General features: G+C 38.1%; 1 protein-coding gene across 1 annotated transcript in view; it reads left to right on the top strand.

Moving 5' to 3' along the window:
* Positions 1-14,739, top strand: part of NAA15 (N-alpha-acetyltransferase 15, NatA auxiliary subunit) — a 39,774-nt gene that overhangs the window by 4,920 nt on the left and 20,115 nt on the right. Inside the window, exons 2-7 of the mRNA XM_083755610.1 lie at positions 3,458-3,542; positions 5,543-5,647; positions 6,138-6,295; positions 7,682-7,816; positions 8,377-8,530; positions 10,694-10,813. Coding sequence (XP_083611736.1) covers positions 3,458-3,542; positions 5,543-5,647; positions 6,138-6,295; positions 7,682-7,816; positions 8,377-8,530; positions 10,694-10,813 — 757 coding nt within the window. The remainder of the gene's footprint in view (positions 1-3,457; positions 3,543-5,542; positions 5,648-6,137; positions 6,296-7,681; positions 7,817-8,376; positions 8,531-10,693; positions 10,814-14,739) is intronic.

The following is a 14,739-nucleotide window of genomic DNA, read 5'->3' as shown; positions in this document are numbered from 1 at the left end:
ATGCAAAACAAAAAAGGTAGTAGTGCTGCAACTGGTACAACCCACTTCAACTTGGATGTAACCAAATCCTCAAGTCACCAGTTGGTAGATTAATGCTTTAAATAAGTTTAGATTGGCTAGAATCAAACTGGTAAGCAACCAGTATAGTGAGCCTATGCACTGTGGAAATTTGCACTAATTACTAAGTAAACTTCGAATTTCTTGTTTTCAAATATTGCCTGTAGCATCCTTCCTTTCATAATAGCGCTGATAACTTAAACAATTTAGCAGAAATAAGCTACAGTCACTTGGTCACTGCATGAAAAAATGTAGAATTTAAAACATGCTTCCCAGTGCATATATGTAAAAGGGAGTGTGGCACAGTGGTGTGTGATGTAGTGGTTAGAGTGTAAAACTATGACACTACCTTGAGCTCCTTGGAGGAAAGGTGAAATACGGTAAAAATGCAATAATTAAATAAATTAAAATGTTTACTTGCATTCAGAGGTAACAATAACCATAGGAAGAATCACCACTATTTGTATATTTAGTAGTTTGTTTATTTGCAGAATGGTTTTGAACCCTGGAGTTAGAAGTAAAATGCCCTACATCATTCATTCATATATATATATATATATATATATATATATATATATATATATATATGAGAGCTAGCCATAGACTATGCTGCATAAACCTGGTTGTGCAACATTGTGCTAGTACATTAAATGCCTGGTGGTCTGAATGACTTTTGGAGTTAATTATTGAATTGAAGGGCTATTTATAAATATAGAGAGCAAATTAAGTTGATGACCACAGTTATCACTAGCCCAAATAAAGGTGACTGTTCCCTTCTCAGTGTTCACATTGCTCCTTGGTATATCTGAAGTGAGTTAAGAAGACAGTAGTCTCAATGTGGTTGTTATCTTGTGTAGACATTTGGAAACATGGGGCTGTTTTTCCAGCTCAGCGTGACACTTTAGGACACACCCTGGAGAGTCACTGATAGAATCTGTAGGATAGCTCCCTACTCAACAGAGTAATGAAGCATCTTAACTAGATTCAAGTTATTGCTGTTTTGGCAAAGCAAGATCAGTCATAGGCAAGACATTAAATGTTTATGGATATAATTATTATATAGGTCAAACTTCAATAGGAGTGAAAGTACATGGAATTCAGCCACAGAGTATCTGTATATGCAACCTAAACTGCAGGTTTGGCTTCAGCTGCAGCATCAGTTCACTATTGTGTTGATAATAGCCCAGATGACTTGCGCTGCTGCAGCCAGAAGTTCTTAATAAGGATGCAGAGAGGTGGTTCAAAGGGTACTCTCTTGGGAAAGTGACCTTCTGAATTCTGATTGTGTAAACAAGTTTATAGCTAAGCTACAGGAGCAGCTAATGGGCTGTTCTTAATTTAGCAATGTGAAGAATAAATGACCTCCCCCAGCAATAAATTCCTTATTAATGACAGCTTATTAGAGAGATGATGCTCCATGGGGTGTTATTTCTTTTTCTTTTTCTGCCCTTATATCTAAAAAGACAAAATTGAGTATGGGAGAAAAATCACAACACACCATTCCCCAAATTTCAAAGGCAGCTTGTGATGGAAGAAACCTACTGTGTCAAACTGTTGAGCATTGAGCACTATAGATCTTTTATACATTAATTCTAATTAAATGTTATAATACATAGACAATAATGTTCCTTTTGGGCTGAAGAACTATTGATAGTGCCACAGATGAACTTCGATTGATTCAGAAAATGTGGAGCTTCAGAATGATTTTGAAATTACTTATGGGTCTCTTAATCTAGTCAGAAATGAATGTTAACGAACATACTTTCCCAAGCATGTGTATGTAGAATAACCTAAGTTCTTTAGTAGCATCCTCCCCAAGAGTAAATTAGTTTTGAGGGTTGTTGTTTAAAAAAAAGAAAGTTGATTCTTAAGATAAGTTAGTTTACATTCAATGTGGCTGCATACTACTTAGCATGCAGCCTTTATGGCTGTTTTATCACTCTTATGTGGACAGTTTTATTTTTACTGTGAAACTTATACAATTGGGATGAGCCATAACTCAGGGCATGTGCTTTGCCATATATAAGTCCCAGTTTTCCCCATGCCATCTCCAGAGACTGTCTGAGTTCACACTTTAAACCATAATTTGATGTGATGTGAATTTCAGGCTCACTTGCTTCCACCTTACCCTCCTGTTATATAGCTGGGAGGATAAGCTCAGAAGCTTCATTTCTGCGGAAATGCTTTTTGTCATTCTACCTGAACTGACAAACTGTTGTTAATAGTAACAATGCTTTGTCTGAAACACACTAACTTCAAACTCTGATTTTCTGTGGTGTACAAATGTGGCCAAAGAATCTTGAGTACCTGACACTTTGGACTGACATGGGCTCTTCAAATAGATGTTGCTGTGCTGGATGCACTGACCAGTGGTCTCGCTTAAAATGAGATGGCTTCTTATCTGTAAATCAACAGATAGAAATTTTAAATGTGAAAATACATGATTTCTTTGCATAATTTGCATTTCAATAGCAATAGGGAATTTATTTCAACAAGAAATGATTTTTCACTTAACTATTGTGAACAATGAACAAAAATTTGTACGGAAGGGGTTAAAACTTGCAAAACGTTGGGGGCCAGGAGGGCAATTAACAACATGAAGTTAGGATTCTGGCGGTGACTCATTCCCGCCCCCGCCCCCCACATTCCCAGGTTTCTGATTTGGACTTTGAATGGTGAACACTAATGCTCTAGAAGATACTTTGCTTATTTTGATTCTCCTTAGTTTTTAGAAAAATGAAATCTTCAATCACATTCTGCGATGAAAGCAAAACTTGTGATGTAACTGACAAGAACTTTATGATATACTACCTGTGTAATAAATCATTGGGCTTTTAACAGTGAATTGCAATGGGGCAAGTCATTTTCAGGAATAGACTAGGAATAACTTTCTTCTTACTAATATCTATCATTTTGCTGAAGTGTTTGGAAGAATCATGTTCTTTACTCCTGAAATTTGTTTCTCCCAACCTTTAATTGTATACAGAACACAATAAGAGCAGAAATACTTGTGCTAGAAACTGTTAACACATGCGACTAATGGGATCCCTCATGTTTAAACTTGCCACCCACGTATCCCTTCAAAACTAAGTTATATCCAACAAAATATTTGCATGAGTGAAGAATTTTAGCTCACACAAAGCCACTTCCCTCCCTCTCCCGTCCCTGTGAACATCCCCAAATCTGGTTTTCTCAACCCACTCCCCAAGAGCAAATTGGCTGGATGTAGAGGTGCACAGGGGATGGAGGGGAAGTTCTGCCGCGTGAGCAAAAATTGCTCTGCTCATGCAATGACTTGGTTGGATTCATTCTTGCTTGATATGGTTAAGGGTTTATGAGTGTAGCTTATTTCTGTCACATTTGTTACAGTCGCTTTGGATTTTTTTTTTTGTCTTTACAGAGGTGTTATGAACATAAACAGTACAGAAATGGTTTGAAATTTTGCAAACAAATTCTTTCCAATCCAAAGTTTGCAGAACATGGAGGTGAGTCTTCAGACTTCTATATAAACAAGTACTGGTTCTGAACATGTTAAGTTTTAAAATTGGCTTATATTTATAGTTTGCCTCATCCTTATGGTTTGGATTGGGTAGCAATATATGTCTACAATTCAATTTGAATTATGAAATTGAATTTTTAAAAAACTTCAGCCTCATTCCAGTCATGAAAACAAAGCCTAAATCGAAAGACCTTTTGAAAAATGGCCAAAATTATTTTGGCAAGTATACAAAGGTCTGTAATTGAAGGGCAATTATTCTCCTGTGTATCCACATTCATGATATGTTGGAACATTTCTTAGACTTGTAAACGGCTAAGAAAAACTGGAAGTGGTAGTAGATGTGATGGTGACAGAACTGCCTTGAAACAGCATTCGGCACTGAAATACAGAAAGTGGAGTGGGTGATTGCATGTGGAGAAGAGACAGGCCCTGAACCCTTCTTCAGTCTTGCCTACATCCCCACAATCCCTTCTCCCTGGCTGCTACTCTAACCGAACTCATTTCTGTTTTCAAGGCTTGTGGGGTTGGGGAGGGTGACTTTGGGAAGAGGCGGTATGCTAAGGTAGAACATCCCACTTTCCTAGCTTAGAGGAACATAGGAAGCTGCCTTATACTGAGTCAGAGACCATTAGTCCATTATGCTCAGTATTGTCAACACTGACTGGTAGTGGCTTTCCAGTAGTTTGGGCAGGGGTCTCTTCTGGCCCTAACTGAAGATTTCAGGGATTGAACCTGAGGCCTTCTGCATGCAGCAGGTCATGGTGTACCGCTGTGCTTAAAGGCCTTCTGGCTTGAGATTGCCCCACACAATCTTTGTGTGTGTTTGAACACACACAAAGCCAGGAGGGAGGCAGAAGAAACAAAAAGAATGCAGAAATTCTCAGTGCCAGCTTGGAATGTTTATTGTAGCACAACGAGGTTTGGAATAAGTTCCTTCTTCAGGAGTTATCAGCTTATACAGATGCTGTTGCCTATCTGGCACTACCTGAAGGATGAGTCCTCTCCCCCACTTCCAAAACCCTAATGTCAGTTCCATGATACAAATTGACCCTTTGCCCCAAGTTGTTATTAGCTGCAGAGAAGAAAATGGGCACTAACTAATTAAGCACAGCAGGTTTAGGGATGGAGGGAATTGTATTGGGAATCTATGCCGAGGAGCACTAACTTTATTTATTAACTGAATTTACCATCTCATCAAATAAGTTCTCGGTGGCTCACAAAACAGATACAACAATTAAAATGCAGTATAGAACAATAAACGCAATTAAAAATTAAAAGCACAATTAAAATACAGATTTAAAAACCTGTGGGTGATATCCAGAGTCGCACAAATAGACTCTGATCAGGCATAGGAGTTCTCCTTTCTCTATTACCCACTGTTTTCCCAACATCTGCTCTAGATAGTCTCCCAACCTTTCAAAGCCGACTTTGGGGTGTGTGGTTCTGCCTGCGGATGGACACTTTGTTGTTTTCATCCTAAAAAGATTGGACCATAAATAATCTTATCCCATTCTTCTCTTCCACACAAAACATGCCCCATCCCATATTCCACTGCTTTTAATAAAAGAAAGGTATGGCACGACATCCAGTCACAGATCTCTTGTGGAGAGATAAATTGGTCCTGAGATCCTGCACATTTGAAACAATTAAAATCTGCTGAAACCTGCCAGTCATAGCACATACAGTTACCCTTCTGGGAATCTACTACAAATAAATGTTCAATCGGTAAGGAATTATTTATTTGAACAAAAATTAAGGGCATCTTCCAACAGAAAAGGGATTTGCTCTTAAAGATGCAGAAGCACTTCTGTGTAATAGGCATATCCCTGCTTTCAGATTTATAGAAATGCTGCTTGGAATTTAAAACAAAATCTACTGATAGAAGTCTCTGCTACCAGTTTCTCTGTTCATAAAACTTCAAAATATGTATTACTATTACTATGGCTTGGCACAGCTGGTAATGATTTTTTTTCTTTTTCTTTTTAGAAACCCTGGCTATGAAAGGACTAACGCTAAACTGCCTAGGTAAAAAAGAAGAGGCATATGAATTGGTGCGAAGGGGCCTACGAAATGACTTGAAGAGTCATGTCTGTATCCTTTTCAACGTGCACATTAGATTGGCAGACAAAGAAAATGATAAGCAATAAAAAATAAATAGAAAACATATATAAACTAGAACATAAAATGTAGCCTCTCCCTTTGTATTATGTACCTTCCAAAAGCATTTGTTGAAACTTTTTGAACAGTTATATTACAGCCTTTGGATCAACCATCCTAGCTTTTAGTCTGTAATGTACCTTACTAATTCTATTTACAGACCAGATTCGAGTGAGTGCCTAAACAGCAGAGTCTTAGAAATATTTGGGCCGCATAATTAACTGTATTTAAGTGCTGACTTCTAATACTCCGAGGAGCTTTACACATATTTCATTGTAAGTATTATGCTAGTTTGTATTGGTATACTAGTTATAGTTTTCTCTAGCTGAGGGGGGAAAGGCATTTACAGACGTGGAAATAGTTGAATGAGTTGTTTCTCATTTTCAATTGTTGCAAAACGGATGACCTTAACTGAGGTTTCCAGGTTGGCATGTCTATGGCCTCCTCCAGCGATCAGACAAGAAATATGATGAAGCCATCAAATGTTATAGAAATGCACTGAAATGGGATAAGGACAATCTCCAAATTTTGAGGGACCTTTCTCTGCTACAAATTCAAATGAGGGATCTTGAAGGCTACAGGGTAAGTCAAGAACAAGCCTCAGGAAGGTTTTACAAGCGCAGTAACTCTAAATAGTTCTTAAACTATGAAAAGTATGAGAGAGCAAAACCTTTTTGCCTTGCTTTCTACCCTAATAATTTGGTAGGGATTTTGTTGTCGTTTAGTCGTTTCCGACTCTTCGTGACCCCGTGGACCAAAGTATGTGGTACGGATTTAGTTGAGAACAAAATGATTTCATCTAGTGCTTTCTTAAGTGCTTAGAATAATGCACATTTCTGCCTGCTGACTTGTAGAAGAACTAGGTTCAGATTATCAAAGACAGAATCATAAAATTGTAGAGTTGGAAGGTATACAGAGGGTCAATCCATGCAATGCAGGAATGTCAGCTGCAGCATCCATGACAGATGGCCATCTAACTTCTGCTTTAAAAAACCATCCAAAGTAGGAGAGTCTACCACCTCTTGTGGGAGTCTGTTCCACTGTCAGAAAGTTCTTCCTGATGTTTAGTCGGAATCTCCTTTCTTGTAACTTGAAGCCATTGGTTCATGTCCTACCCTCCTGAGCAGGAGAAAACAAGCTTGCTCCATCTTCATGTGGCAGCCCTTTAGATATTTGAAGATGACTATCACATTTCCCCTCAGTCTTCTCTTACCCAGGCTAAACATATCCAACTTTGTCAACCATTCCCCATAAGGCTTGGTTTCTAGACCCTTGATCATCTTTGTTGCCCTCCTCTGCACACGTTCCAGCTTCTCAATATCCTTCTGAAATTGTGTCAGCCAGAACTGGGCACAGTACTCCAGCTATGGTCTGGCCAAGGCAGAATAGATTAATACTATTACATCTCTTGATCTGGAAGATCAAGATAGTTACACTGGTTCTGCAGAAAGAATTGTCCACCTTTTCCCTTTATAATGCAATCCTAAAATAGTGATGGCCTTATTTTGTCTGCATTGTTTGATTTCTAAAATGGTTTCTGAGTTACATTTCTGTGTCGTAGTTCAACAGCTGTTCTTCCTAGTGTCTTTCTTCTTAGAAACCTGAGATATTAGTGAAGTTGTCAAGTATTAGTATTTTGTGCATGTTGCAATTAACTCATCTCATTGCTGAGTTCCACACAGATTTAGTCATTATTATCCTTAGCTGTGTTGATGCCATAGTTGATAGTGCTCAGGATTTACTACCAAAAATATACTAGTTTTATCATCAGCACTGTTCAGGTCTGGAATAGTCACATTGATCAAACTGTTTTTCACAGGTTCTGTACGAAATGTATATAAAGGCTTTTATATGTTGAAACCTTAAATTTTGAACTCTTGTCATTGATTTATTGATTAATACTGTTGATTTAGTTATGAATCCAGAAGACTGGAATGTGAAAGCTACCATTTTATTACATTTATGCAGGAAACTAGGTATCAATTACTTCAACTTAGACCTGCACAGCGAGCATCATGGATTGGCTATGCGATTGCTTATCATCTTCTGGAAGACTATGAAATGGCAGCAAAGATTTTGGAGGAATTTAGGAAGACTCAACAGGTATCATTAAAAAAACAAAACCAAGTTTGTATATAGCTAAAATTATCAGAATTGAAAATGAAGAATAAAATATAATATTTTGTGTGTCTAAGGGCTAGGTAAAAACATTTACCTATCAGACTCTCCCTATGGAGCTGATGGTTGATGTCATCTATCATCCAAAAGTAGAAAACATGCATGGATTGAGTATTCCCATCCTTCCATAAGTGATTGTATCTTTCAGAACTACCAATGCCAACCATCTTTAGTAAAAGGCGAAAGATTTATACGATCTGAGGTGAAACCAGAGTTTACCAATGCCAACCATGTGTTTGGCTGGTACATGTGCTATCTTGATTCAGCAAAGGACAATGTTTGGGAGATTGAAGAGCCACATACAGGTGGCATTACCAGTTCAAAATCTCCCTCCTTTTTTTCTGTACATATTTGGGTCACATCTGACAATCCAGATGGTCAGCCCTTTTTCCTCATACAGGTCTCCCTGATCAGTTTATGTGGGGTTTTGGTTGCAATGCTAACATTAAAAGGATGAATACTGAAGTGTTTTCTTACCTATGCAGACATCTCCTGATAAAGTAGACTACGAGTATAGTGAGCTACTCTTGTATCAAAATCAAGTCCTCCGGGAAGCAGGACTATACAAGGAAGCTTTGGACCATCTTAGTACCTATGAAAAGCAAATCTGTGACAAATTAGCAGTTGAAGAAACTAAAGGTAAATGAGCCAATAGGATTCTCTTGTTCCTAAGCCTGTTCTCAAAGAGAAATGTTAAATGAATAAGAAATAAGTTGCCTTACAATTACTACATAATTGGCAAGTTCAAAGCGTGCTATATATTAATTTGGTACTGCTATATATTTTTCTACATATTAAATTAATAATAGAGTTGATTCTTTTAAAGGCTGTCAACAATCTGGTAAGTGGGTGTGACTTTGTATTGTAACCAGGAAGCAAGAAAAATTGGAGGCTAGCTGGCCTTAAGTCTGAACTTCATTGAATATATTATACATTAATTTCCTTGAAACCTAAACAATGTTTTTTCTGGGTATTCTTGGAATAAATTGTTTCACTTCTGTTGTGTGTGGCTGGAATGCTATTTGTGTCAAAATAGTGTTGTGCTCCTCAGCACACTTTGAGGCAAGAAAAATACACTGTCTTTGATATAAGAGTTCTGCTGTCACTGTCAGTGGTTCTGGCCCTAGAAAAATGAAATATTTAACTTTGGACAGGCAGAAAAATAATTTATTAGAGTGTGCATTATGTCCATGGCAAATGCTATCTCAGCATACTCTCTAGTAAATTTTTCATACAAATACGGATTTGAATAATGTACAATTCTAAAAGTTTAGGAAGAATTCTTAATAGTCTGTGGTAGTGCCCATGGCTAATTCTTCCTAAACTTTCAACATTGTTCACTATTCAAATCCATATTTGAATATAGATTACTGGCTTGATGCTGGATATATGAAGACACATTCAGTTGAATGCATTTAGAGAAATCTTTACAAAATGCTTTAGTTGTCACAGTGTGATATAAAATTTGTTCCTCCTTGTGTTTTCACAAAAATAGAGTAGCAATACGACATAGGGTGGGAATTAATTAATGAGCCCCACCAGTAGAAGCCCACATAAGGACTTCCACTAGCTTAATGGGGCCTCTTCCCCTTCTCATCCCCCATTAGCTCTGGGGAGAGGTTGGCAGAACCCCAGAACATCACCTTGGAGGGACAGGGGTGAAAAGAGAACAGAAATGCTTTCACTGGTGGAATGATTTGCTAACTCTATGTTGAATATCTTCGGTAGAATTCTTGATGAAAGAGCTGAGTCCCAACAACAAAGGGCAGATGTTCTCATACAAGTGCACTTCTTCTCACAGATAACATACACAAACAATAGCTATATTTTGCAGCAGAGGCCATCCTGCAGATAACCATCTTATCAGGAGGTCCATTCCACATGCTATAGCCATTGGGACTTTCAGTGTGGCAGTGCCTGCTCTTTGGAACTCTCCTATTTGCATATCAGACAGGCGTCTTATCTGTTTATTTTTTGGTGCCTGCTAAAGACATTGCTCTTTCAACAAGCTTTCTAAAATCTTTGTCCCAGCTGGTACCTGTCCTGAATGTGAATTGATTTTCCATATGTGGTGGTGATTTAAACTTTCTATATTTTTTAATGTTTTGCTTTTAACAGGTTTTATATATGTAATGTGTCATTTTATTGTAATATGCTTTGAGATGGCCCAATGGAAATGATTCATAAATGAAATTTAATAATAATTGGCTTAAACCTTAGCAGAACTATATTATACATTGTTGCTGTGACTTTCATCTCCTCCAGTCCTCAAAAGTACAGAATTCAGCATCTTCATATTTCTTGGTTAGATTTATTATTTTTTTAAAGGGTATTTCAGGCCCTTCTTGCTTTGAATAAAAATTTGGAGCATATTGGTAGTCTGTGTGCCCTTCACAGAAAAGTATATTAGGTTACATTGGTGCAAAATACAATAGCAAATCTTGGGGGCTTGCAGGGGGTGAGGGGGGAAAGGTCTATTCTGTTTGGACAATCAGAAGTCTGTTAGATATTATCCAGCAACTTTGTGAAGACTCCATTTTTTTTTTGTTAGTGACAACTGTTGTATCTTAACAATGCATATGCTCTGTAGTAGCTTCAGACAAGTAAATCCCTTGCCTGTGGCAGTATATAGGCTTTGCTTGATAGAAAAGGGCTCTGCACAAGTAGGAAATGTAGCATGTTGAAGGTTAGCTCCATGATACTTAGAAAAACATTGTTTCATTGGCACAATATACCGTATATAGATATGTATATATTAAATACCCTCTCACGGTTTATTTTATAACTCTGCATTTTTAACAGGCGAACTTCTGTTACAACTCTGCAGGCTGGAAGAAGCCACTGAGATATATAGAGGATTGCAAGAAAGAAATCCTGAAAACTGGGCTTATTACAAAGGTTTAGAAAAGGCACTCAAACCAGGTAACAATATAGCCTGCACCAAGTTAGGTGCGAACCTGTAAATAACAAAGCCCTTATTTGATTTTTATATGTGATAGGAGCATATATTTTGTCATAATCCTCAGTTACTTTTCATAGCAAGCTGAATTGCGGTGAATTTACTTTCCTTTTGGAAGAAAACGTGTGTATGATGGCTGAGAAGTGCTCTATGTGTAAGCGTACACACAAATTAGTGATGGGAGAGGAATTCATTTTACGTAGGCTATGCTTCAAGAATTGCAGTCTATTTTGAATTTCAGTAAAAGTGAGTTAATGTACATTTCTTTCTTTATCCATTTATGTCTCACTTTTCTAAGAAGTTCATAGTAGTATAAAACTGAGGTCAACACAACTTTTTCAACATTGCATATTTGAGTTCTTCAGGTGTGATCAGGTTGGTTCTTGTCTACGTCGATGATGAGGGGGAACACTTGGAACAATTCAGTCTATGCACTATGTGCTGATTGTATTCATAGAATTGTAGAGTTGGAAGGGACTATGAGGATCATCCAGTCCAACCCCCTGCAATGCAGGAATCTTTTGCCCAGCGTGGGGCTAGAACCCATGACCGTGAGATTAAGAGTCTCATGTTTTACCAACTGAGCTATCCCAGACTCAAAATCCAACACTGCTTTTTAAGCTCATAGATTTGTCATTCTTTGGAAGGGGGTATTCATATGCTGGTGTGTTTCGAATTTAAGATCTTTTTCTAAAATTTGCAGTAGCAGAGATAGTGGAAGGCAGAGTTACTGGAGCAGATGGTGAACAAGACAGTTCTGCACTTGCTCTCCGTCTTGCCCACCCTCCAATCTTGGTAATCAGGAAGGTTTACCTGCTTTACCCTCAAGCATGCCATTGCTGAATGCCAGCTCAGTCAAGACGAGGAGTCAGTTGTTACTGGCCCCCTTGTGCAAGAATAGATCCATCACGCTTGTGCCACTGAAACCTGGTTGGGTGAAGTGGGGTGTAAGTTACTTTTCCCAAATATATTATCCAGGTTTCAGGACATGACACCAGTGTATACTTGAGGGACAGCAAGGTTGTTTGAGCCTTAATGATTTCCTCCCCTGCTCAGGTATCCCGTTGAGCAGGTAGCCAGGATAAAGTTTCTGCAGTTGGTGTTGGGAACTTGAAACATGGCCATTTCTGCTTCAGCTCTGAGTGTAGTATAAAGGACCCCAAGGCTGATTATTTTCAGAGACTTTAGCATTCACACTGAAGATACATTATTAGGAGGTAGCTCAGGATTTGATGGCCTCCATGACAACTTTGGGCCTCTTTCAGTTGTATTTGGACCAGCACACGTAGCAAGACACACACTGGACTAGTTTTCTTCATTGGACTGGAAAAGGGTGATCTGTGGGGTAAGGCCTACCTTTTGTCTGGATTCCTGCCCATCCTGGCTGTTGTTGTTTTTTTTTTTATAATAATTTTTTATTGTTTTTACAAAACAAAAAAAGCAGGGAACAAGGGTATCTTAACCGTCCGATATTTTACAATAGTTCTTAAGGTATACTTTAAATTTTCTCCAATCTTCCTCCACGGCCTCCTTCCTCTGGTCACGGATTCTGCCGGTCATCTCTGCCAATCCCATATATTCGATCACCTTCGTCTGCCATTCCTCCAGAGTGGGTAGTTCTTGCATCTTCCAATACTTTGCTAAAAGAATTCTTGCTGCCGTGGTTGCATACATAAAGAAAGTCTTATCCTTCTTCGGTACCAATTGGCCCACCATGCCCAGAAGAAAAGCCTCTGGTTTCTTTGAAAACGTCCATTTAAGGACTTTCTTAATTTCATTATAGATCATTTCCCAGTAGGCCTTAATTTTTGGGCAGGTCCACCAAAGGTGATAGAAGGTTCCTTCAGCTTCCTTACATTTCCAACATTTGTTATTGGGCAAATGATAGATCTTAGCAAGCTTGACTGGAGTCATGTACCACCTGTAAATCATTTTCATAATATTTTCTTTCAAAGCAGTACATGCTGTGAATTTCAAACCGGTGGTCCATAACTGTTCCCAGTCAGCAAACATAATGTCATGACCAACATCTTGTGCCCATTTAATCATAGCTGATTTTACCGTTTCATCCTGTACATTCCATTTCAGCAGCAGGTTATACATTCTAGATAGGTTTTTTGTATTGGGTTCTAACAGTTCCGTTTCTAGCTTTGACTTTTCACTCTGGAATCCTACTTTCCTGTCCAGCTTAAACACTTCATTTATTTGGTGGTAATGTAGCCAATCTCTAACTCTATGTTTTAATTTTTCATAGCTCTTTAATTTAAACTTTTCTCCATCCTTTTCTAACATTTCATCATATTTTAACCAATTTGAGTCCATGTTAAGTTTTTTAACTGCTTTTGCTTCCATTGGTGATAACCATCTGGGGGTTTTATTTTCCATTAAATCTTTGTACCTGATCCAGACATTATACAATGCCTTCCGTACCATATGGTTTTTAAAACTCTTATGCACTTTCACCTTGTCATACCACAGATACGCATGCCAGCCGAGGTTATTATCATAACCTTCTAGATCTAAGATGTCTGTGTCCTCAAGAAGTAGCCATTGTTTTAACCAGCAGAAAGCTGCTGCCTCATAGTAGAGCCTCAAGTCCGGCAGGGCAAACCCCCCTCTATCTTTTGCGTCTGTTAAGATCTTAAACTTAATTCTGGGCTTTTTGCCCTGCCAGACAAATTTAGATATATCTTTTTGCCACCTCTTGAAACACTCCATCTTGTCCAGAATTTGTAAAGTCTGAAACAAGAATAACACTCTCGGCAATACATTCATTTTGATAACAGCTATACGGCCTAACAAGGAAAGTTTCAGTCTAGACCATATATCTAGATCCCTTTTGACTTCTGTCCAACATTTCTCATAATTGTCCTTAAATAAATTAGCATTTTTTGATGTTAAGTTTACCCCCAGATATTTAACTTTTTTAACAATTTCCAAACCCGTTACATTTTGAAATCTATCTTTTTCTTCCGGTGTCAAATTTTTCCCCAACACTTTTGTTTTTTGTCTGTTCAATTTGAATCCTGCCACTTGACCAAATATCTCAATTAGGTCCAACACTCTTTTCGTACTCTCCTCTGGCTGTTGTAATGTTAGAACTAAGTCGTCTGCAAATGCCCTTAATTTATAATGTTTCGCTCCGACCTGAATACCTTTAACCAGCGGGTCCATTCTAATCATGTTTAACAAAACCTCCAGGACAGATATAAACAGGAGGGGAGACATAGGGCATCCCTGTCGTGTACCCTTTTCTATTGATATATCATCCATCACCATACCATTCACGATTAATTTTGCTTTTTGTTCTGCATATATCGCACCTATACCATTTTGAAATCTTTGGCCTACCCCCATTCCCTGGAGATTCTTCATCATAAAATTCCAATTGATATTGTCAAAGGCTTTCTCCACATCCACAAAGATCAAAACTGCCTTTTTGTTAATGTCCATTTCCAACAGTTCCAGAATGTCTAAAATATTTCTCACATTACTTGACATATATCTCCCTGGGAGAAAGCCTGTTTGGTCCTTATGAATCTCCCCTACTAGCACTCTTTTAAATCTTTTTGCCAGAATGTCTGCAAAAATTTTATAATCCACATTCAACAGTGATATAGGCCTATAGTTTTTTACTTGGCTTTTGCCAGTCTCTGTCTTTGGTATAAGTGAGATGAATGCCTCTTTCCACGATTCGGGAGCCTTTTTCCCCTCCAAAATTTGATTGCAAACTTCTTTCAATGGTTGAGTCAACCATTCTTTTAACATTTTGTAATATCCTGCAGTTAAACCATCCGGTCCTGGAGATTTCCCCAATTTCATATTCTGAATGGCACCCTCTATTTCTTGTTCTGTTATTCTCCCATTTAAGGTCATCTTATTCTGTTCT

This window comes from Podarcis gaigeae (genome assembly GCF_964106915.1).
Source record: "Podarcis gaigeae genome assembly, chromosome: 9".
In the NCBI taxonomy this organism is placed as follows: Eukaryota; Metazoa; Chordata; class Lepidosauria; order Squamata; family Lacertidae; genus Podarcis; species Podarcis gaigeae.
The sequence above is the reverse complement of the archived record's forward strand: the minus strand, read 5'-3'. Positions and strand labels throughout refer to the sequence as shown.